The sequence below is a fragment of the Solanum pennellii genome, chromosome 3, assembly GCF_001406875.1.
Source record: "Solanum pennellii chromosome 3, SPENNV200".
Lineage (NCBI taxonomy): Eukaryota > Viridiplantae > Streptophyta > Magnoliopsida > Solanales > Solanaceae > Solanum > Solanum pennellii.
In genome coordinates, this window is record NC_028639.1 from 30,612,779 (window position 1) to 30,636,659 (window position 23,881).

Here is a 23,881-nt window from a genome sequence, read left to right on the forward strand (position 1 = left end):
AAATATTTAAATATTTTTTATTTATTTATTTTCAATATAAAGAAAAATGACAATCTTAGGGATTTAATTAAATTAATCCATGAAATAAACAAAGTTAGTTAAAATAATACATATAAGAGTAAAAAGGGAAGAGAGTATTAAATTTAGGCCTTAGACCCAAATCTTTATAACCTGTCCTAAAACTAAAATGACCCAAAATGGATCTTGACCCATTTAGACCTGTTGGGCTTGTTGGAATTTCCTTTGGGCTTCTGGCCCTATATTCCTTCTTTTCCACACTTAAAAATTTGTGTATACACCAAACGTATATGAATGTATACGATACATATTTCGACTCGTTTCCGTGTATATTGGGACGTATTCTGAATGTACGCTGCCCGTTTCAGACTTCCGGCACTTGTTTTGTCAGTTTAGACCTATATATAATGATTCTTTCCGTGTATACTTGTGTATACAATTGTATACTTCATGTATACTGCCTTCTTTTGGGCTTTTTTTGAGACCTGCAAAATTAATTTCCAGCCTACGTTTATCGACCTCAACTTGTACATCAGTTTTGCAGCTTGCCGAGGGGGCTGACTCGAAGGAAAAAGGGGATTTGGGGCCTTTATGGCCCATCCGGAATATGAGGAAAGAAGATTGGAGTCCAAGAGGACTCGGGTGGTATCACATGCAACAAAAACGAAATAAACAAATTAACGAGGCTTAATTTCGTCAAAGTCTAGCAACGATGTGGTTTAAACAATCAAGTAGCATAACTAAATAGTATTAAGAGCAATGAAGGATCTCAATATAAACAAGAAGTAACACTAAAACTTATCATTAACAAAGCCAACCCTTTAGTCTGCTAAGCAACTTGTTTCAAATATAAAACATTTATTTCCATCATTCTAGGAAGTAGAACACATAAAAAAAAATGAAGAACCCACATTACAAACTTTGATTTGAAGACTACACTTATAGCATAATAAAAAGAACTTATCGCAGAATATGACAATTAATGATTTTAAGCATGCTTGAGTCTGTTATTCAAGCTGCATACTGTAGAAAAGTAAAATGATAGCCATAACACATGATATAAACATATATACATAGAAGATATACATGAATACCTCATAAGCCTATTAAAATGGACCACTTAAACATCCTAATCCATTGATATGTTAGAGTTGTAAAGGAACATGCTTCAACTTCATCAAAATAATCAGAGAGAGACCACTGCACTAGCATTTTAAGCATGATTCAACTAAATGACTTCATTGTGTAAGGAAAAATAAATGCACATTTAAATATTTGGATTTTTTAATCGAGATAAGTTCAACATATAACATAACGATTAACGTAAGTGAAGAAGGAACTATTACCTTTTTCCGGGCAGCTGGACCGAGACTGAATAAGCAGAGACATCAAGCTTCCATAACCGAAACAAAACTCCGAGAAGTTCGACAAAGAAAACAGAAGCGAACCAGTAAACAGAGGGAGTAAAATCTGGAATATTCAATCTATTTTGAAACCTCTTTCCTAATTATTCATATATAAATGTATATGACTAATAATTTTCTCTACTTTTTCCCATTTATTAAACCCTCTCCCTCTCTTCTTTTTTTTTTTTATTTTAAATGAGAAAGATGAAGGTATTTATAGAATTAAATTAGGGTAGAAAATAGGGGGAAATTCGGGATGGAGTTTCAAAAATTCAAATTCGAAATGGAGGATAAGGTTTCCAGCTAAAAAGGAGTACCAATTTCCAATGGGAAAATGAAGGGACTCGTCCGATTCCAAGCAAAGGACGAGGAATCAACGAGATCGAGACACTTGGAAAGTTCTACAACAGTCCTTCTACGAGAGAAAGGACGACGCAATTCGGATCGATTTTCTGGGCTGTTGGGTTGCGAATTTCTGGACGCGGGTTTCTGGTTTTCGAATTTGTTTTTGGGGTGTTGTTCTGCTTCTACGTCGTTTAGCTGAAGAAGAAGAAGAAATACGAGTCTGGGGTCGGTCGGGTACTGTTTGTTGGGTTTTTTGGTATTGAATGGATAAGAATGTTTTTTGGAATTGTAGTTGTATGTTATTATGGGCTGGGTCGGGAAATAATGGAATGGAGCTGAAGGAATTAAAACTGGAATGAAAAGGTTTGACAATTGGGTTGCTGGAAATTGCAAAAATAGAAAGGCCCAAAATGATTTGTCCCGAATAGGTTTAGGACTTGGCTAATAACTAAATAAGATGAATTAGTATAAATTAATTAATGAGCTTCTTAATATTAACAAAATAAAATAATCAATTAATTAATTGTAAACTAAGTAATTTAAAAATATTAGCTATTATGTAACTAAACTAATTAATCAAATATTTGAATAAATTAAAATATTTTGAGATGATTTTCGAATAATCATAAAATATAGTAATTATTTACATTATAATGTAAAATATATATTGTAATAAAAATTATAAAAACTGACAAAACTATATAAATTTTAACTTGCTAAACTATATACATACATATATACATATATACATACATACATACATACATACATACATATATATATATATATACATACATATATATATATAGAAATAAAAGTGGTTATTTCCTCTTCCAATGCTCGAGCTGAGTCACATATGCCTCTTAAAGATGATGTTAAGCCAAGAACATCTCAGAAATATGATAAGGATGCTGAAGCAAATTTGACTTTAAAGGAAGCTTATCTTAAAGATGATGATAAGCCAAGAACATCTTGGTGACATTACTCATATGGAAGTTGATGACTTCTTTGGAGATGGAAACTGACGTCTGATCTTCTAGCTGGGGAATGAAGTCTGTTAATATTTTACTTATGTGTTTTTAATTCATTGTAGCCACTAATTATAAGGAGCTAGCTAGGATTAAACGATATCATAGACATTTATACAAAGAGAAATATGAAAACAGGTTAGCACAATTCTTGAAATATTAATAATCAGAATATGAACATTATATATATATATATATATACATATACACACACACACACACACATACATACATATATATATATATATATATATATATTATTTTATTTTATTTTATTTTATAAAACTAATTATTTTAAATCGTTTGGAATTTAGAAAGCTCGATATGATCAATTTATATTGGGGAGGGTCAAAATTGGGTGTCAACAACTGTCCCTTATTTTACTTGGAATGATGCAAGAAATTCGAGGAAAATCAAATTGACCAACCAATTTTGACTGACCACATTATTCATCTTTAGGAAAGGGATTTTTAAGAATTATGGCCAAATCCCGAAAGTGGGTTTCCTACATATCTCAGGCTATATGAGAATTCAGGTCACTTGTAGTTTGATAAGCTTGCTTTAACACACAATTCTGAAAAAAATAAAAAAAAATACTCCGATATTGAATTATGAAGAGATCGAAATGGTTAGGGATAAGATTTATGACAGAATATTGGAGTACAACCAAGTTTTCAATGATGAGCCCGCCTACATATCCCTCCATTTAGGGAATCAGGCTGCTTGTAGTTCGACTCAATCGGTTGAAAAGAAAATTTATTATGCTAGATAACCTTTGGTTCTAGAGAAGTGACAAATTAAGTCGAGTATGAAAAGAAGGCTTGTAACCTCTTAGCCATGAATGTAGAATGCTTCAGACCCATAATTAAGAACTTACATGGACATAATTTTCAAAGCACTTGGTGTATGTCACTTCGATGGGAAACTGTTTCCGGTAGCTCAAGAAATCTAAAGAAAGACCCACATGCCTTCTAACAGGGGTGTGATTTGATTCTGGTGGAAGTCGCCCCTCTGCTCGTGTCCTAAGAGTATGACACTCTTTTTTGGAGTATGTCCCAGTTTGCTGCTAAGAAAAAGTTCCACGTTGTGCTGCATCCTTGTTGATGTCGTCCGCACCTGTGGTTTGATTTGAGAATTCATCCTCTTGGATGTTCTCGACAAAGACTGAAACAACTTGTTAGTAGAAAACGTAACTAGAAAAGTGGTAGTATCTCTTACTAGGATTTTCAGTTACTCTTGATGTGAAAGATGTCTCATAAGTATGTTCAGTATATATATCTTTCGAACGCATTATGTCCATTACAACTCATGATTTGCTGAGAATTTAGAGATGTCATTGCTCGTTTTCTTCATGACAAACTCCGGTAATCTCTGTAACGAGCTAGCTAGCTCGATAATTATCCAACTGTAACGAGGTGGATGACTCGATGAAAGCAGAGCTCTCCTTCAAGTTCAACCTCGAAATCCAAAGGATTTCCTCATAGTTTTCTCCACCAGGTATGTGATTATTCAGTAAGAGTTTCGTTCTCCCTTATTCCCAAAACAGCAGACTCCTTTTTTGGTTATTATGGTTTTATGAAACTAGGGCTCTTGCCCAACTATGCAGATTCTCTACAAAATTAATTTTTGTGATTACTACTCGATTTAATACTTATTTCAATGAGGTTGCATGAATTCTCATGGAGATTTTAAAGGAAAAGAACTTAGCCAGTAATTGTAGTATTTTCACATGAATTAGCTCTTCTCCATGAATTTATCTCAGGGTGTTCACATTTAGTTTTAAATAGAATTTATTCAGTTTTTTGTCCACCGCTTTTCTCAGCAATTGTTTTTAGAAAGTTTAATTATGTCTCATGAATTCATGACCACATTTTAAACTGAACTACTAGTATCTAGTTTGGGAGTATAAACAACTCAACTCAAAGATCTCAATAAAAATATAGAAACTCAATAATTAGTAATAGAATTTTTAAAAGAACCATGAACTCAATAACTCAATCAACTTATCTCAAGAATATTCAAATCTAGGGGTAGAATCCTAGATTTCTCTTTTGCTGATTTGAAAGATGTAAGGTGTGAGGAAGAACCAGTCCAAAACTATGATAGCCTTACATACCAAGAAGAACAAGGTTCTTGGAGATTATTGAAGAAGAACTTGATTAAGAGCATCAAAACCCTATCTTGAAGGTAAACGATCAAAAAAATCTTTCATGAGATTCTTGAATTAGTTTCTTGAAATCTCTATGGCCAAGAATTATGATTTTTATTATTGATTCATAACTGTATGAAATTTTAATTAAAAAGAGTGGAATTCTTGGAGAAAGACTTATTTTGAAGAAGAATCTTGAAAAAATTGAAAGAATCTTGAATGGAGTCTTCTACTTTGATTTTTCATTAAGGTTTTTCCATAGGATTTGAGAGAGAAGAGAATGATGGATTAAAAGAAAAAAATCTGATTATATTAAATCTTTTATTAGTCAAGAAATTTGTTTAGGATTCTCTTGTAGGTAAAAAAGACAAAATCGATGCTTTTTAATGTTATTTCATTGGCTAATTCGAAACAACATTGTATCAGGTTACTAAAATAGTCATAACTTTTTACTCAAATATTGAATTGACATAGAATTGGTGGCGTTTGAAAGAAGATTCAAATACCTTTACTTTGATAGGTTACAAGTCACATAACTTTTCATATTGTAAGAGATATGGTCATTTGAAGTTGACCCAAGTAGAATCTTACATTAAAACTTAATCGATAAGGAAACTTCAAGAACACTTATCAAGAAATTAAATTTCTCGATATTTATGGATAGATTGGCAATAAAAAAACTCATGACTGGCGTGTGGGTGAGCAAACCCAACACTATGGAAGCTTACATACCTCAAGAACTAGGTTCTTGGCGAAATCTTGAATTTCTTGAACGAACGCTTGAAACTTTGAACTTTTTCTCCATTGAATCTTCTCTCCAAAACCCTAAACGCTTTGGGGATGAACGAAACTGATTCTAATCTGTTTAGACTCCTCAAACCTTAATAAAAACGTTTAAATCTGATTTGGTAATAAAAAGACTAAAATACCACTCATATTTTTGGATAATTGTCCTTATTTGGACAACCCAATTTCAAACGGGGATATATCCCTCATACGAGCTAGAAAATTAGCAAACTCGATAGCGCTAGAAAAAGGATTCCAAGACCTTTCCTTTGATATTTGATGGGTCTCCTAACTCATCTTGTTCTAAAATGCATGGTCATTTGAAGTTGACTCAAAACTTAAAACAACTAAAGAATGACTTGAATGAGTTCTCTTTAATTCATTTTGAAACTCAAGGTGCTATATCTAGTGACCTTAACACTTACGAAAAATCAAAATTCCTTGGTAGAAATTTACTTACAATGAAGGATGGTTCAACTCTTAGCTCAAATTTTTTTTCCAAGATATTGCACATGACTATCATACTTGGTACATATTTTATACGAACGCATACTCTTGTCTACATTTTCTTAAATGTAGGGGATTGTAATGGTTCTCGGTTTCCGTCACCAGGTTTGTGGGTTTCTTCCACCCATTAGGTCCCTAGAATTTAGTTAATTCTTTAGTTTCTCATAAATCGTTCATATCTAGGGTTTCTAAAATCTTGGAGATTCATTGTGACTTTCACTGTTACAGTTCCACGATTCTAAATAACATGTTTCTTTGGAAAATTTGCATAGTTCCATGTAGAATTTAGAACTCTAGCCTGTATTAATTATCAGTATTCATGAATTATACTTTCTATACAGAATAGTCAAAAATTCATGCATTAGAATTCGAATGCCATATATTTCAGTATATTTATGTTGTATTTTCAGATATCATGTCAGTATATTGAGCTACTCAATATTTCAGTTGCATTTTAGCTATATATATTTTGTTTGGAGTAGACTTAGCACCGAGTTGGACTAGGGTTCGATGTACCCTCATAGCCCTAGAGTTGAAGGTCAATGTGGGTTCAGAAGTCCTCTGTTGGGCACCAGTTTCAGTGAACACACAGCAAGTATGCCTTTATACCCATGTCAAGGTGTATTGGGTCCTCTCAATCGGGTGTATACATCGGACTAAACAATTATCTCATAGGATTTATGTCGGTTAATAGTAGTTCCCACGCTCATACTCTTATTGCATTGACCATGTTATAACCTTTACATCAATATTCAGAACAACATGTTATCGTCATGATTAGCACTTGGTCATGCTCAGTTTTTAGTTATACTTTAGTACAACCTATTTCCATGTTCATTCTATTATTGCTCAGTTTATATTTTTCAGTTTTGCATCTATATCATGTATGTTTCATTCAAAGTATTGACGCCTATTTTGCGCTTTATCGTTGTATGATATAGGTTCACGCTCTCAGGATCTAGATCACGCTTAGTTCAACTTCTAGCCCATACTCGACAATATCAGTGGTGAGTCCTCATAGTTTCAGGACGCTTTTTATTCTTTTGGTCTAGTTAGCTTATTATCAGTCTTTCAGTATTTAGAATTAGTTGGGGACTTGTCCCTGCAGCTCATCAGTAGTAGAGGCTTTCATACATAGGGTCAATATTCAGTTGTTTTGGGTTGTTTTCCCTTTGACATTCAGTTATATTCTCAGTTGAATTTCTTTTAGTTGTGACTCACTTTACAGTTATACTTTCGCTTTCTTAGTTATATTTCATTATATGCTTGTGATATGTCAGGCTCAGGGTTAGCTTAGGGCCACTTGTGATCCTAGATCACGTGTTCAATCTAATGGGGGTAGCCTCAAGACGTGACATTTGTTCTATTATGTATGTAAGGCTACTCATAGTGATGGACTGAATTCATCCTCACGCCCTACATCTACTTCCTATTATTAAAGAATAATCTTGGGTTACATCCTTGAGATGTGTTTCATTGTTGACATCTGAATCCTATTTCTTGATTATTGAGTTGTTATATCTTGCATTGAGATTCTTGAGTTGATTGTTCATGTCTATTTTTAGCATGACCCTATTGTTTGAGTTATTATTGATTTAGTATTTAAGAATCCTTTTAAGTAAACACTTTTGTCTTAAACTGATTTCTGAGAAAGAAAAGATGAGTTCTGAGAAAGAATTTTAAATATGACTTGAGTAAGAATATAAGAGAACTAAGTATTCCCAAATATATCACTTTTTATATTGAGAAACGAAAAATTTTGATATCTAAATGAATTAATGAGTTCAGAGATATTTCAGAGCAGTTACTTCTTTTAAGAGGATATTTTGAGCAATTACCTCAAAAATTGAATATATATATATATGTATATATATATATTCATCTTCGACTTTCAGAGTTGTGAACTAACCTCTTCCTTTTACAACCAGATAACTGGCAGAGAAGCTGGGCATCTAAAGAACATAAGATTCGAGTTGCCGCCAGGCATAAAAGTCATATTGTCAACTAAGAAAATTGGCACAACCAGGCATCTCAAACATTGATAAGGGAAGAATCAGGCTTTCATTAGAATGATATTCCTTTCATTCGAATGGCAAGTCTTGCTAGTTTCCTTAGTACACCTGCATCTATGTATCTATGTCATAGTTGCTTGGAAGAAAGGTCTCAGATGTACCTTCGGCATGTATGATATATATGGGGATGCATTCAGACAACTCACATTCCTCATAAATCATGTAGCCAACATGGGTAAATGATCGTACTTTTTAGATGACTCCATATTGCTTTCGACCAGAGCTTTACTAGATCCACTTAGTTGGGATATTCAGGTATAAAACAGTTCTGGCACCGTGGGTGAGACGCTATCATCACGTTTCTCATAGTGATGATTTTCCAACATTACTACACAAAGGAGATCTTTAAATGGACCCTCAAGATTTATTAGAAATCCCATGCACACAAACTAAACATGCTATCGAACTAAACTTGATGTTCTCAACTTAATTGAAACATCAAAATATGAATCTGAGGTCTCTTTATCTAAAATTTATGAAAGTCGCAATAAACAAACTTAATGCTCAAAAAGACCAAACTACCCTTGGAACTTTTGAAAAATCAACCAAGACTTTAACTAGGCCTAAAATCATCCCTCAAATCTAATGAAATCATTGGATATCCAATTTGAGCATTTGAACTTCAAATGTTGGTCAAAGTCAACTCTTAGTTTAAAATCACCCAAGCTTTCAACTCAAAGGCTCAAATTCTCAAAACAACCCCAAACCTAAAACCAATGGCTCTCGTAGATCAATTTCCACCTTTCGAAATTGATGGAACTAACGAAATTCCATTTCGAGACTCCCATTTTCGGTGTGAGGGTCATACTTAATTCCATAGTATAACTCATATGGTATTATATTCGATTAACGTTAAATATCCCACAAATGAAATATGTTTTCTTCAAAGATTTTATGAAAGCTTTTCAAACGATTTTCAAGTGTTCATGAATCAAGATTCCTCTTTAAAGGTATTACGTTTTATTTGATCATCTCATGTTCAAAGTTTCTAACATCATCATGCCTACATCTTATGCATTTCTCCATACTTAGTACATTCATAGTACTAATGCATGTTTGAGCCCATATTGTCTGATATTATAGGGTTCAAGCTCCTCCTCCCGGACGTGCTTAGATCGAGATTGCTCAATTTGGATTATTTGATTGGTGAGTCCTCATGATTTGAGAGAAAAGCCACAGACATTAATTACTGATTGATTTTATGGTCATTTTTGTTTATGACTTGTATGTGGTGTGTTGGTTACGTCACAACCACTCCTATGATGTTAGAAAGGCTCATGTCAGACCTAGCAGTATTTCATGTATTTCTTATGTACTATGTTGATATCGCTTATGTCAACTTATGATTTGAGACTTATATCGACTATATCTCTTTGTTTGTATTTTATTAGGTCATACTTATGTCAAGTGACTTGATTAGGATTTGTCGAGATTCTATTTGTCATGTCACGTCTAGAGTGTACTTTGAATCGTGACATTTAAAGAGCTAGAGAATGTTTTGATTTTGTTCCTCGGTACCTGTTTCAAGTCGGGTGATAAGAGTTCACCTATCTAGGTGTTAGAGTAGGTGGCTGCATGGCTGGGTAGTTGGGTCATGACAATGTGAATCATTTTTATAATGAGGAGCATATCAACTCTAAATTTCAAAATTGAAGAATGTATCAAACCTTATTTCCAATTAGTTATAATGAAACAATTTGTTTTGTACTTGGCAAAGTGATCAATGAATTTGTTACAACTTTTATAAATAATTGCAACTTTATTCTGCATCCAAGTGGCACAGATTTCTAATTTCACCTTGAACTTTCCCCCCCCCTTTTCTTAATTCATAACCACACTCCTAAACTGCAACTGCAATCTAGAAATTAAGCCTTAAGTTTGAGTTTGATTGATTCACATCTTAGCCTATTAAATATGTTTTTTTAAAAATTTGAAATCTCTTAATGGAATGTAATAAGTATTATGTGTCGGAATCTTAATATCATCCAAACTCCTTTAGGGTGTGTTTGGTATGAAAGAAGATGTTTTCCTAGAAAACAAGTTAGTGTTTGATTTATGAATAAAAAATATTTTTGAGAAATATTTTTTATTTTTACTAGAGTAGAAAATAATTTTTGAAATTGAAAATATTTTTTAAAAACAAAATTAAATTTTTTAGGGCTTGGGGAAGAGGTGAAAAAATAAAAATTCAAAATAAAAAATATTTTTAAAAAACAAAATTAATTTTTTTTTTGAGTGGGGGGAGGAGGAGGAGGTAGGGGTGGATGAGGTAAAAAATAAAAATTTGAAATTTGTTCCTTAGATCTTCATACGGACGATGGATATGTTTAATACCAACTCAGACAACCACTTCTTTTGCCTCAACAAGACTCATTCACAAAGCCATGGCAAGTTTTTACCAATAATGGGGTGAGCTCATGTTCGTTGCTCATCGATGTGGGATGTTACACAATGAGAATTTTTTATATGCAAATATTGCCAATGTATTATTTATGTTATGTTACATAGAAATGTGAACTAATAGTAAAAACAAAGTTGTTTTTTTCATGCAAAATGTGCCTACAGTCACTTAACTCTCATATTCGGTTATATTTTGCGGATCAGGTCCTGCTTCCAACCTTGTTAGAACCTCAGGTTCTCCTGCAGTATTCCTTATGATCTGCACCCAACCAGCAGATTAGTAGAGTATGTTAAAAAAAATTGAGGTTCAATTGTCGAACTAACTTTTGATCTTGTAATAGCAGCAATGCTTGATTCATAGTTTCTTTACGAGCATTCAAAGGCACAACAAACTCAGCTCTATAAATAAGAACTTACAACTTCTGCATAATTTAGAATCAAAACCAATTTTCCTTGATGTTATAATAGTGTCTAGATATATGAAGTTCAAAAAATCTCTGTTATAAAAGTTAATCCCAATATGAATCTAGTGAAAGCTAAAAGGTTACTTAAAACAATTTCCAGAACTTGTGTGAAGATATTGTGGTGCTATATACGAACGGTGTATGAAAAAAATCAAGTAATGGTGCTACAAAGAAAAAGAATGTAGCGAGAGGACTCACCAGGATCTCGTCATCAAGGTAGGAAATCAGAATAAGTCTCTGAAAGGTCCCGCCTGATATTGTAACAGCCCAGAGTGAGAAGCAATATAAATAAATCCTAAACAGTAACAATATCATTTATCTACAAAAGTTATTTTCTTCAAGCTTCTATCTTTCTTATCTACTTTAGTTTATTCTTTGTTTTTTAAGAGATTAGGATATGTCCTAGGAACTAAAAATAAGAAGCCTTTGAAGAAGCATTAGTAACGAATTCTCAAAAGGCAGATGCTGATGCAAATGAGAATATAAGCTTGAATAAGATCAAAGAATCAAAATAACCAAAAACAAATCTTGCTTAAAGGACAGATCAGGCAGAAAATTAACTTCGAACTGCTTTTACCAACGCTAGATTTAAACATTTGAAGATTTGACATGATTGAGAGGCTTCAAATAGCCAGCACTTAGGTTTCAAACAGAATTGACAGACATTTAAAGTGTGTTGAAAATTACTTCTGTTACTGCCAATTTGAACAATGAACAGGTTAGTTGCAGCAGTAGTCTACTTGATTTAAATTTGAATTTCTTAACGATAATTTAGGTTATTGAGATATTTTACTTTTGTACTTTTTCTGTCATATTATTTTTTTTAGTATTATTCTTTTATTATCTATTATTTTTGTTACAATCTGTTGGTTCTTGTACTTCCATTACTATCTGTCATTCTTTTATTGAGCCGAGGGTCTAATCGAAAATAATCTCTCTACCTTTGAGGTAGGGGCATGGTCTCCGTAGACTCTACCCTCCCCAGATCGCAATACTTCAACAACACTTGTACACCATAGATACATATATGCATAGAGTATATTGAAAATACTTAAATCTTACTTAGAGGAACTTTCATGCCACTGGACACAGCATCTCTAATGGGGACAGGAAGTTGTTGTAGAGTATTAAATGCCTGGCCAAAAGCACCTCTTAGTTGTTCAGGTACAGCTTCCTCATCGACCTTTGGAGATTCAAATTCCCCTTCAACATACTCTTCTTTCATACGAAGAGGCCCTTCAACACTATACTTGGTGGAGATGATAAATTTATTCTCAATCTGCATTTCACAAAAAAGTATTTTCACCTCTTCAGATACATATGATCAGATATACTAATAATATCATTAACATTTCACAACAACCTCAACCAATAAATTGAAAGATGCAACACCTTGAGTCCTTGTGTAAGACTCAATATGAAGAATACAACTCAACTGATATTGACCAGCCTAGAGCTAATTACCAGCCTGAAGAAGCAGGGTCAAGGCCTAAGTGATAATGAGGCAACTGAGCATGAGCCTCTTAAGTTTCAAACTGAGTGCAAATCAAGAATCAACACATGATCAGGCCCAAATTCACTTTTGCCTCATTAAAATAAGAATATTAAGTAATGTTGACCCTAACTTATTAAAACACTTCTCATTTTGAGTTTCTGAAATAGTGAGGTGATTTCTTCCTATTTGTCTAAACCTTGGTGAGCAGGAAGTACCAGATACCTGCTGGTTGGAGGTAGTAGGTTCCTGGTGAAATAGTCGAGGTGGATCAAGCTAGCATTGTTAACACCATCATAAGCTTTTCATTTAGAGCTTATCAAGACCTAACATTTTGTTCATCTTCTCCTCCTTATGTTAACTAGTTTCTGGGTACGCGCCACGTGCGTGTGGCCATATAAATAAAAACATTTTTGTGAAGATTGTATATTAGCAATATTTTTAAGTTATATTATGTGTTATAAAATAGAAAATACAAATTACATGTTCTTAAAATTGATAAGCATCCTGGTGTTTTTGTTTCTAAGATCCAAAATCCAAAAAACTATACAACTACAATATTTAAATGAATAAGTGAAATGTTATGTGCTACGTCAATGAAATATGTGTAAAATCAGTAACATATAGAAATCTTTTACCGTAAAATTAATGTTGTGTGTTGCACATATTAAGCCCTAACAAGGAAATTAAATAATAAGTGTCATGAGTGTATTCTTCACTAAGAAATTTCTTTGATGAATCCAACAACATGCATAGCTGAAATTCTTGCACAAATCCAACAACGTTCATAGCGTATTTTAATAGCCTTTAACTTTGACATTGATTGAGAAAAAACTGCTCAGAGAAATGATGTACTCTTCTTTAGAGCCCATAAAAATGGAGAGGGAACTTGAGGAAAATGAAAACTATTCTTGGCTTTATATAATACTTTCACTTTAAATGATTAATTAGTCTCTTTAGCTTCTTTTCATGTATTTATCATTGAAAATAACATATATTAATATATTAACTATGAGATTCATTGTATTGAAATTTACAACTTTTAAGATTCTAGCAATGTAAAGGTAACTGCTTCTATATTTTAGTTAGTGTGCAACTTAAATCTCTACCTATTTGCTCTCATTAACTAACATTTGTCTCTTCATTTTCTTTAACGTTTAGATTATTTAATTTTCATAACTGTTCAAATATTCTCAATTCATTAATAGTAAAAAAAGTTTACTACTCAATATTTTTCAAAAATAAAATAATCAAATATGAATATAACATTTTTATTTAGTATAGGGATAAAATGGTAATTCAACTTTACATCTTGGAGCTTCCCACTTATAATATAACTAGTTTCTGATAACGTGCGTTGCACGTTTAATTTTTATATTGTTATATAATATAAAATTGTGCTATCAAATAGAAAATGTTTGAATCAACAATATTAATTTTACCAATTATATTTCATGTATCAACAAAAATAAATAAAAAGGAATTGCGTATTTGGCATCAAGCAAAAAGTATGTGAAATTAATTAATATAATATAGTCTCCTTTAACTTTGTATAAGTCTTTTTTATAATCTAAATATCAGTGATAACCTTTTATAGCCATAAATAGATATCAAAAATACATGCACACTTATTGATAAGATTGCCTATTTTATTTTAATGAGAAACGATAGAGTGAAATATTTACATTATTTAAGTAAGGTTCTAAAATTAAGACAGTACTATCAAAATTATACAAGATTAAAAGCAATTACATTTAAAATATAAAACTGACAGATATATAATTTAAACACTGAACTTCATACATACATCTATTTCAAAAGTTCATAATAATAGCTAAAAGATTACAACACCATAATGAGTTTATTAGAAATGCAAAAGAAATTAGAAACAACAATAATCTTCATGATGGAGGATATATATCGAAAGAAATATGAGGACTTAGGCATGTCTAAAAAGAAGTCTTCAAGCTCTCCTCCCCACCTTATGTATTCTATTTTTTCATGGCTTTTTTGCCTATCATAGATGAAATAGGTTTTTGATTATCAGCTGAATGACAATTTCTTTCATTTTTCAATGGTTATCACCTAGTTCTTAAATAGTAGTAAAAATGTCTATTTAAATTCTATATTTTTTTGTTTTAAATAATAGTCTTTAATATATAGATAGATGGAAAGATGAAAAATACAAATCATAGTTAGACTTAATAAGAGAATTAACATTACCACTAATAATTATTGCTTTGAACTTGAAATGTGGTCTAGTTTGAATGAATAATTAAAAAGATTACTAATTCATTCATATATAATAACACACTTATAATATCGTAGTAGTAATAAATCAAATAAATAAAATCACTGACATTAATCGGATAAATGGGGGGTCACTCTTTTCATATGCCAATAATTATTGTAGGATATACATGTATAATTAAAATATACCTTTTCACATTCCAAACATTTAATTATTTGTTTATATTTTAATTAAGAATTAATTTAAGGAAATGCAAAAGTCATCTACATTTTTATTAAAATGATACAATTTAACATTTAAACTAAATGATTAAATGCTTTTATAACATTTTAATTTATAGTAAGGGTAAAATTGTAATTCAACTTTTAACTTTTTTTGTTCCCTCTTATAATAATATATGATATGATAATATATGGTACTATTGATGTTGAATTTCTTTTCTTTTCTTTTAGGAACTGTATGCAAGTCTAGAATTTGAGCTTGTAACTAAAATAACATTCAAGTGTGGGCATACTAGGAGTGATAAGATTAGAAATGAGGGTATCTGGGAAGAGGTGAGAGTGACCTCTGTGGTGGACAAGATGAGGAAGGAAGACCAAGATGGTTTGGACATTTGAAGAAGAGATGTGCCGATGCCCTAGTGAGGGAAGGTGCGAGAGGTTGGATATAGTGGATATGAGGAGAGGTAGAGGTAGGCTGAAGAAGTATTAGGTAGATTGTGATTATACAGGACATGCTACAACTTTAGCTTACTGAAGACACGACCTTAGATAGGCAGGTATGGAGGTCATGGATTAGGGTAGAAGGTTAGTAGGTAGTCGAGGGTTTTCTTGATTTTTGACGGGATTAGGTTTGGTAGTAGTCTGGACTCTGGCTCACCATGTTTGTCACAATAATACTCTTATTCATGTAGTTTCTTGCTTTTGTTATCTGTTACTATCTGTTGTTTATTATGTTTAGGTGATTGCACTATTTTGTTAATGTTTATGCTCTGCACTCCTTTCCTATTAGTTGACATGTTTTCTTCTATGTTGTTTATCCTTTTCATTACTACTTTGTTCTGCTTCACTTGAACCGAGGGTGTCCCGGGAATAGTATCTCTACCTCCACGAGGTAGGGATAAGGTCTACATACACTTTACCCTCCACAACCTCAATTTGTGGGATTTCACTAGGTATGTTGTTGTTGTTGTGTTTTGAATTGCAATACTGCTATTGCAGCTTCTTGACACCTCATTAGCTGTGGAAATCTTTAGCTACACAAAATTCATAAAATTCTTAATTTAAATGAAGTCTGAGAACAGGTGAACTAAACACTGAAGAACAGAGACTTCTGGAAATTTGGAGATAGAATAAGCATGTATCTAGTTTGTGTACCTAATTCCCTAGTCAGTAAAGCTAAGATTTTCCTATATCATTCCCTTTCAGCTTTATTCCGCTTAGCTTTACTTTCTGCTGCAAAAGGGTATTCAAGATACCAAACAGACATAGTCATACAAAATAAGGATTTTAAAAAGTGACACGTAAATGTAAAACTGTTACCACCTTGTCAGCAAGTTAATAGCCTCAATTACTAAGTTTCTGTTATTAAGCTGTTTTCGTATGTTTCAGTAAGTTGGTATCGTAATAATGTCAAAGTATAGAGCTATGCATCTAGCGCTTGTTATCTCGTCCTACCTATTTTTCTAGGTAACATGACCAAAACATCACTTGCCGTCAATGTGTCTCTTGGCGTACCAATTATCAAGCAGATGTGAGGCATTAAAGGAGGAAGAAAGCAAGATATTTGGTGCTGACCAGTTATATCACATCATGGGCATTTGATTGACCAACTAAGAGTAATAATCTCAATTTCTCGTAACTAATATTACAGTGATTTGCAACACATAACTCTGTTATTAATATAATCTCTGCATAACTAATATAATGTGTAGTTTCCGGTACAAAGTACAAACTCTACATAACTAAGGCAGAATTCAGGTTGCACTTTCAAATACAAAAACGAAAAATTTGGTTATCAAAAAAAAAAATACAAATGCGGCAAATTTATGCAGGAAACTATACATAATCTCGTGGAGGAGAGATCGTAGAATGGCAATACTGTATTACCAATACCTGGATAAAAAGTATCTAGGGGTCTTAAAACTGCTGTTGAAGTAGACAGTCCTTATATTATTATTCATTGTAGAACAGTCCATACATTATTACTCACTGTGAGTAAATCACTACACTATGATTCACCGCATAACGATCACTATGTTATTGCCCTGCATGACTAGTTTGCGAACCAAAAGACTCTTGTTTGTAGATAACATAAACAATAGTATTGTTTTATTTCCAATTCTATAACTAGAAGAGGAAGATCACTTTCTGAATACTAGAGCATGGGATGTACATATCAAATTTCCTGACAAAGATAAATTACCGAATTTAGTATTTTGACTTGTGCGGTAGCAGTCCCACATCCATCCTTGATCAACACATCCATTTTTGATAAATTTGCCAATGTTGGAGGAATTCTCCTGCAACAGCATGTTCCCGGTAGAAATATTATAAGCTGACATTCATCAAACTAAACTCAAAGCAAAACTACGATCATTCACCTCAATGTTAAGAAGATATCAACTGAAATTAGCATATTGACTAAAAGTGCACAAGCATGCATGCTCAGGCCTCTTAAGTAAAGGTGCCTTTGAGAAATATAATAGAAATATACTATTGAATTATGTCTCTACATTATTGCACTATGCCCTATTTATAGACACTACATTGCAATCCTTATCCAATTAAAATTCCATATACTATTCCTATTCTTGTTCATATTCCAATTTTAACACTCCCCCTCAAGTTAGTGCATACAAGTCATATGTACGGACCTTGTTACATGTACCGACCTTGTTACAGATGTAACTAATACGAGGACCGGTGAGGGGCTTGGTGAAGACATTTGCAAGCTAATCACTCAACTTTACAAATTTTGTAACAGTATCTTCCGAGATTATCTTTCTTTGACACAGTGTTACAAAAGGCGAGCGCCTCCTCGCCTTTGGCGAGAGGCGAGGCGAGGCGATGGGTCCTCGCCATTCTCTACTGAGGCCTAGCGATATCAAAATGGCGAGGTGTGGCGAGGTGTGGCGACACAATGGCGACAGAAAAGGCGCCGCATTTTTAATTAAAAATATTTGACTTAACAATATTAGTCAAAATTAGGGTTTTTTTTTATACTTTTGAAATTTCTGCTTTCTCCATCGCGACTCTCTCTCTCGGCTTCTCCCTCGCTGTCTCTTCTCCCTCGCTCTCTTCTCCAGTTCTCTTCTCGGCTTCTCCATTGTTGTCAGCTTCAAGAGTTGGATAATTTTGAATAAGAATAGACTTTTAAAGTTTTGGTTTATTATATTTTGAATTGTTTGGTCTTTAAAGTTCTAGACATTTTAGTATCTACTATTGGTTTTTGAATTGAATATTTGCTAATATGTATTATTGCTATTAAGATTTTGGATAAAATATGCAATTAAATATTTTTAATTTTTGATATTAATTGGCGCCTTTATTCAAAAAGGCAAGCGCCTCGCCGCTCGCCTCGCCGCGTGGCGAGGCAGGCCCTTGTCGCCTTTTGTCGCCTCTCGCCGTCCACAACACTGCTTTGACAAAGTGAGAGTCAATCTCAATGTGCTTCGTCCTCCGATGAAATACCAGATTTGATGTGATATGAAGGGACATTTGGCTATCACACACAAGTTCCATTTGCCCCACACTTTGAGATGCTCTTCTCCTATTTTACGAATCCTACAACTCTCTTAACTGAGCGAGACTCCATTCATATCCCTACTAGTGGTTTTTCTTTCATTCAATCATCATTGTTCTCTCAGCAACTGTTTAATCTAAATTAGCTCACAACTTGCTATGACTATTGCTCAGTATTCTGCTTTTGCACTAGATCAACCACACTTTGTTACTTACTCTTCTAAGCCACCAAATGACCTCCTACACACAATATCCGGATATCGAAAATCTATAAAAGGGTGATCCTACCCAATCAACTTTTGTATATCCAATTATACGCTCATGGCCTCAATCCTCCAAGAGTAGTCTTCCGTGGACATTAAACTTCCTTGTACTAAAATACTCTGCCATTTGGTCCTTCATAGTTCATTCTCAATCTCCTCATAAGATTCTTATTGTCGTTTGAGGCTTCTTCCAGGAGAAAACAAATCCACTCCATCATTTTTTTGCTGAGATTTATTCTTCTCATCAAGTTTCCACTACGCTCCACCCAATCAAACTAGGCTTCCTCCCCAGATATCCATCTGATATTATTGAATGACTTGAAACCGGTGTGGAAATAAATCCTATTTTCCTCCATGTCTGTGGAAGGGAACTGCGGTAAGGGAAGGAGAAAGCTATCACAGACGGAGATAGCTGAGGAGAAGGATGAGGTTGGTAGTTCTCAGGTGACCTACCGAACAGAGGGTACTCTCTCACCTAGAAAGTAGGAGAGGCATTTTTCAGGTCAGTTTTTGTTTCTCCATATTTAATTACTGAAATTGTTTTCAAGGTTTGGTTTCCCGTGAGGCATGTTGTAAGGCTCGATGTATCTTAGTTAACTTATTGTGATTGAGTTGTTTCTATTTTGAAAGCACCATAAATCTTTCACTCGGTGTCAAAATTTTTTGCAGTTGTAGGGGACAAACGTGCATCGTACGTTCCCAATACTAGTTTGGTTAAACTTAGCAGAGATTTGGGGGCTTTGGGCATCAGGAACTGTTGAAGTGGCTATGGAGATACAAAAGACAAGGGCAAGCCTTATGGAAGGATGTTGTTAAATGCAAATTTGGTGAGTCCAGCCCTTGGTGCAGCAATAAGAAGTGTTGGGGTATGGAGAACCATCAGAGCTTTGTGGCCCAAGTTAGAAGTGAACATGTTAGTTAAAGTGGGAGATGATAGAACAATAAAATTTTGGAGGGATGCTTGGAATGAACAGACTCCTCTAAAGGAATACTTTCCTGATCTGTTTGTCTTGTGCAATAATCCCGAGGCTACTATGAATTAATGTTGGACTCCACAAGGATGGAACTTATCCTTAAATAATCCTGAGGGTGTTGTGAAAAGCGACAAAAAGCGCGCTTAAAGCGCGAAACGAGGCGGGTGCAAGCACTGCGCTTTTATGCTCTGAAGCGAGGCGCTGCTAAAAAACGAGTGCTTCAGTAGGCGAAGCTTGAAGCGCGCTTAAAGCAAAGATGACAAAAAGCGTGCTTAAGTGCTGTTAGGTTTTTTTTCCTTCTGTATGACACACTTGCCTGCTGTGACTCAAACATTTCACTCTTCTTCTTCTTCTTCTGTGACTCAAACATTTCAACATCTGTTGCTGCGACTCAAAAGATAAGTTCTTCCTCTCTTATTCTCTTTTCTTCGTCTTCTCTGGACTCTCTTTCAGGCTTTCAGGAACTACTTCTAGGGTTTTCTTTCCCCTGTTATGCTCTGTTTTTTTACTTATTTGGTTTTGATGTTGCATTTGCTTAATATGTTATGATTATGAGTTGCTTAATATGTTATGATTATGAGGATTATTGACCATCTTTTATTAACTTTTTAATTTAAGAACTGAAAGATTTGCTTAATATGTTATATCTATTGAGTTCTTGGTTATTTTTATATGCATATTTACTATTTTTTGTTTTTGTTCTGAACAACGCTTTAGTAGAAAAAACCGTGTGCTTCGCTTCATGCTTCAGTGAAGCAAGCGCTCTTCGCTTTTTTCCGCTTCTTGCTCTCCAGAACACCGCTTGAGGCTCCTATGAATAAATGTTGGACTCCACAAGGATGGAACTTATCCTTTAGCAAGTTATTGAATGACTGGAAGGTGGATAGAGTGCCAATTTTCTAAAAGGGATAGAGGATTTCAAAGGTACCACTTCTGACTCTGACATTTTTGAGGTGGGACACAGTTAGGAGGGCGTATTAACCGTAAACAGGGCTTATAAAAAAGAAATGTTCAGCAAGTTAGAGACCGTCAAAAAGTATGGAGGAATATTTGGAAAAACCTAGCATCAACGAAGGTAAAATGCTTTACATGGTTGGTAGCTAGGAGATATTGCTTGACAACATGAAGTTTTGAAGAGAAGGGGGTTAAATATTGTATCCAGATACATACTATGCAGAGAAGCAGACTGAGACCTATTTTGCACTGCACATATACAAAAGAGATATGGACGATGGACAATCTTCTTCAGTCTCACAAAGACAAATGGACCATTCCTACGCATATTGTAGATTTTTTGAGTTGTTGGATCAGAAGAGGAGGTAACAAGAGCCAGAAGAAATGGTGGAGGATAATTCTACATTGCATCAAGTGGACTACTTGGAGTGAGAGGGATAGTAGATACTTTGGAGATAGGTACAATTTCATTCAGAAAGTCAAATGGAAAGGTATAGAGGATCAAAGCAGCTTGTAGATTTGTTAGGACTTCTGTAGGGAATACTTTTAATTACTGTTTTCTCCTTTTCGAAGGTTTCCAACATGTCCTTAATGTTGAGGAATACAACATTACTAGTTTCAAAATAGAAACTTGTATTTCACAAATTTTCCCCAAAACTCCCTAACCCCTTTAATAGTTGCATTGTGGATGCTACCAAGTGAGAAGGAAATAACCACAATCTATAGAGGTCCAAAATTATTTTCTCCAAGAAAAAGATTAACTAAATATGAAAGATCTTTACTTTCAATTTTTGGAAAGGAAATTTCAACCAATTATGGTAAATGTTGTCTTTCCTTCAAAAGAAAAATCATGCAAATACCTAGTAGACAATAATGTACTTAAATAGTAAAGACCTAACTGAAGGGAAACAATTGGCCTCCATGAATGGAGGTTTAGTTTGGTCTTTCGCCAAATTTCAAAATTCAATGTCATAAAATCGGTTGCATTCCTTAAAAAGGTTGGACCTCTTTTCTTATTCCCATACCTTTTCTTCCCAATCAGAATTTTTTCCCAGTGAGAGCAAAGATTATTTCTTTACCTTTATCTAGTTTGGTGGACTAAAAGAGTGATTCATCTCATCACTTTGTGGGGTTTCTTATTCTTTGGGAGAATAACCATAGTATTTGAGCAAGCTTGCACGTATCTCAACTGTTTCACTGGGTACACACCTTCCCGCTAATACAAGTAATATGAATATATCAACCCATCTTGGCTTACTTTCTAACTATACATAGTACATTCACACAAAACAAATCATAAATTTTATTTTTATTTTAGATAGCCAGAAGATAGCTGACAAGCAATTTTGTTGATTTTATAAAGTGGCCCTGACAAGCAACTTTGTGGGCTAGCTGTGACTTCTAAGCTTAAAAGCAAGTGCACATAAGAAAATAAAGTAATTCAAATATTTTGTGTCATCAGAAATGAAAGAAATAAAATGAAAAGATAGACGGAAGGCCCTTTAGTTGGATGAAAGAAGCTAAAAGCATTTCTTTTAGCATTTTACTTTTTCCCTTATGCAAGACACCTCAGATAAAACTATCCTACCAATATGACTTCTTCTAGAAAATTATCAGGTTCAAAGATGGAAAAGAGTCAAAGTTCTAAGCAAAAGCTCTGGCATATAGCGTAATTTTATCAAATTTCAGCCTCAGATAAAAATATTCTACCAATTTCTGACTTTTTCTAGGAAATTATCAGGTCAAAATGGAATGATTCGAAATTCTAAGCAAAAGTTTTGGTATATAGCGTAATTTTATCAAATTTAAGTAGGTGCAATTTCCCCACTCAACTATCACTTAATTTGCCACTGGTGCAAAGGTATGGAAGGGAATGATTAGATGCTTAAACATTTAGCATGCACTTTAGATAGTGGAAGGCAACCATCATACCCATGGTTCAAACTTTCTTCTCTAAATTGTTAGCCTTGAAGACATGGTCTCCATTTGATCTCTAGTATGACAATTATTTATTAGTAGCACAATGCAGGTTTCAGAAAAAGAATAAACTACTTCATGTAGAATTGATTCATTATTTGCACAAGTACTTCATTTCGTTTACGTAGTTCATACACTAATGAGTTTAAGTTGGAATAGGAAAAATAGAAGTGAATGTTATCCCAAAAAATAGAAGTTACCCAAAAAATATTTTGGCAAGAAGAAGAACTGGGCTACCAGCTCCAAACCACTCAAAATTCCATCGTCCTTCCAAATTGGGAGACCTGGGAAATGAAACCACCAATGAGTACCTTGTCAAGAATCGTGAAAATTAAGTTTATTGGTAAGATTTAACACCTTACGTTGAGGGACGAGGCGTCGGATTGAGCTTCTCGAGACTAATAATCCTCTCATTCACATCAATGCATTGTACATCTGTTGTCTTCCCAGTGACCAATGCTTCAAATCCACCAGCATCTTTGAACTATAACAGAGTAATTAATTTCTTTTAGTGCTTAAGGGACAGAAAGAAAGAACAGAAGTGCAATTTCATGAAAATAAACATTGCAATATTATCAATAATATTGTTCTCTAAACCTCTCGGTCCCACCAAGTTAAGCCTCCTGCAGACCTGACAACTTTGTATCTCCTGTGACACTCTTTCCACCATTCCCTGAGCCTTTTCTCAAATGGAAATGGGATATATTAGAACGTTTACTTTACCCAAGGCCAATTCTTTGATGAGTCAATCATAGAGAAACAATGAAAGAATTTAAACAAAGGAAAATTATGAATTGCAGGAAAAAAGTAAAGAGACAAGAGTATATATAATACCCACCTTATTTTATGTGAACCTGTACATGAAATTTATAAAAGAAAAAGAGTTATCAAACATGTGGCCTTAAGCATGTCATGACATTTATGTAGCTACAAAATCATGTTATTTAGGGTAAATGAGAAGTTTAAAGTTAAATGGGTGTGTTTTTTGGAACTGGCAACAACTATATACATATATATATATATATATATATATATATATATATATATATACA

General features: G+C 33.7%; 1 protein-coding gene and 1 long non-coding RNA gene across 2 annotated transcripts in view; both read right to left on the bottom strand.

Annotated features, from left to right (window-relative positions):
* Positions 1-45: 45 nt before the first annotated feature.
* LOC107012807 lies at positions 46-2,035 on the bottom strand. The gene is made up of 2 exons (XR_001456095.2): positions 1,365-2,035; positions 46-503 (listed from the first exon to the last, which is right to left on the bottom strand). It is a non-coding gene; the product is annotated as an uncharacterized LOC107012807 (long non-coding RNA).
* Positions 2,036-10,681: 8,646 nt separating this feature from the next.
* LOC107015321 (probable plastid-lipid-associated protein 13, chloroplastic) overlaps positions 10,682-23,881 on the bottom strand; it is a 16,206-nt gene continuing 3,006 nt past the window's right edge. The window contains exons 2-7 of the mRNA XM_015215561.2: positions 23,192-23,313; positions 23,030-23,113; positions 17,343-17,439; positions 12,238-12,454; positions 11,374-11,426; positions 10,682-10,970 (exon numbers count right to left, since the gene is read on the bottom strand). Of these exons, the coding sequence (XP_015071047.1) occupies positions 10,881-10,970; positions 11,374-11,426; positions 12,238-12,454; positions 17,343-17,439; positions 23,030-23,113; positions 23,192-23,313 (663 nt within the window). The 3' untranslated portion in view covers positions 10,682-10,880. The remainder of the gene's footprint in view (positions 10,971-11,373; positions 11,427-12,237; positions 12,455-17,342; positions 17,440-23,029; positions 23,114-23,191; positions 23,314-23,881) is intronic.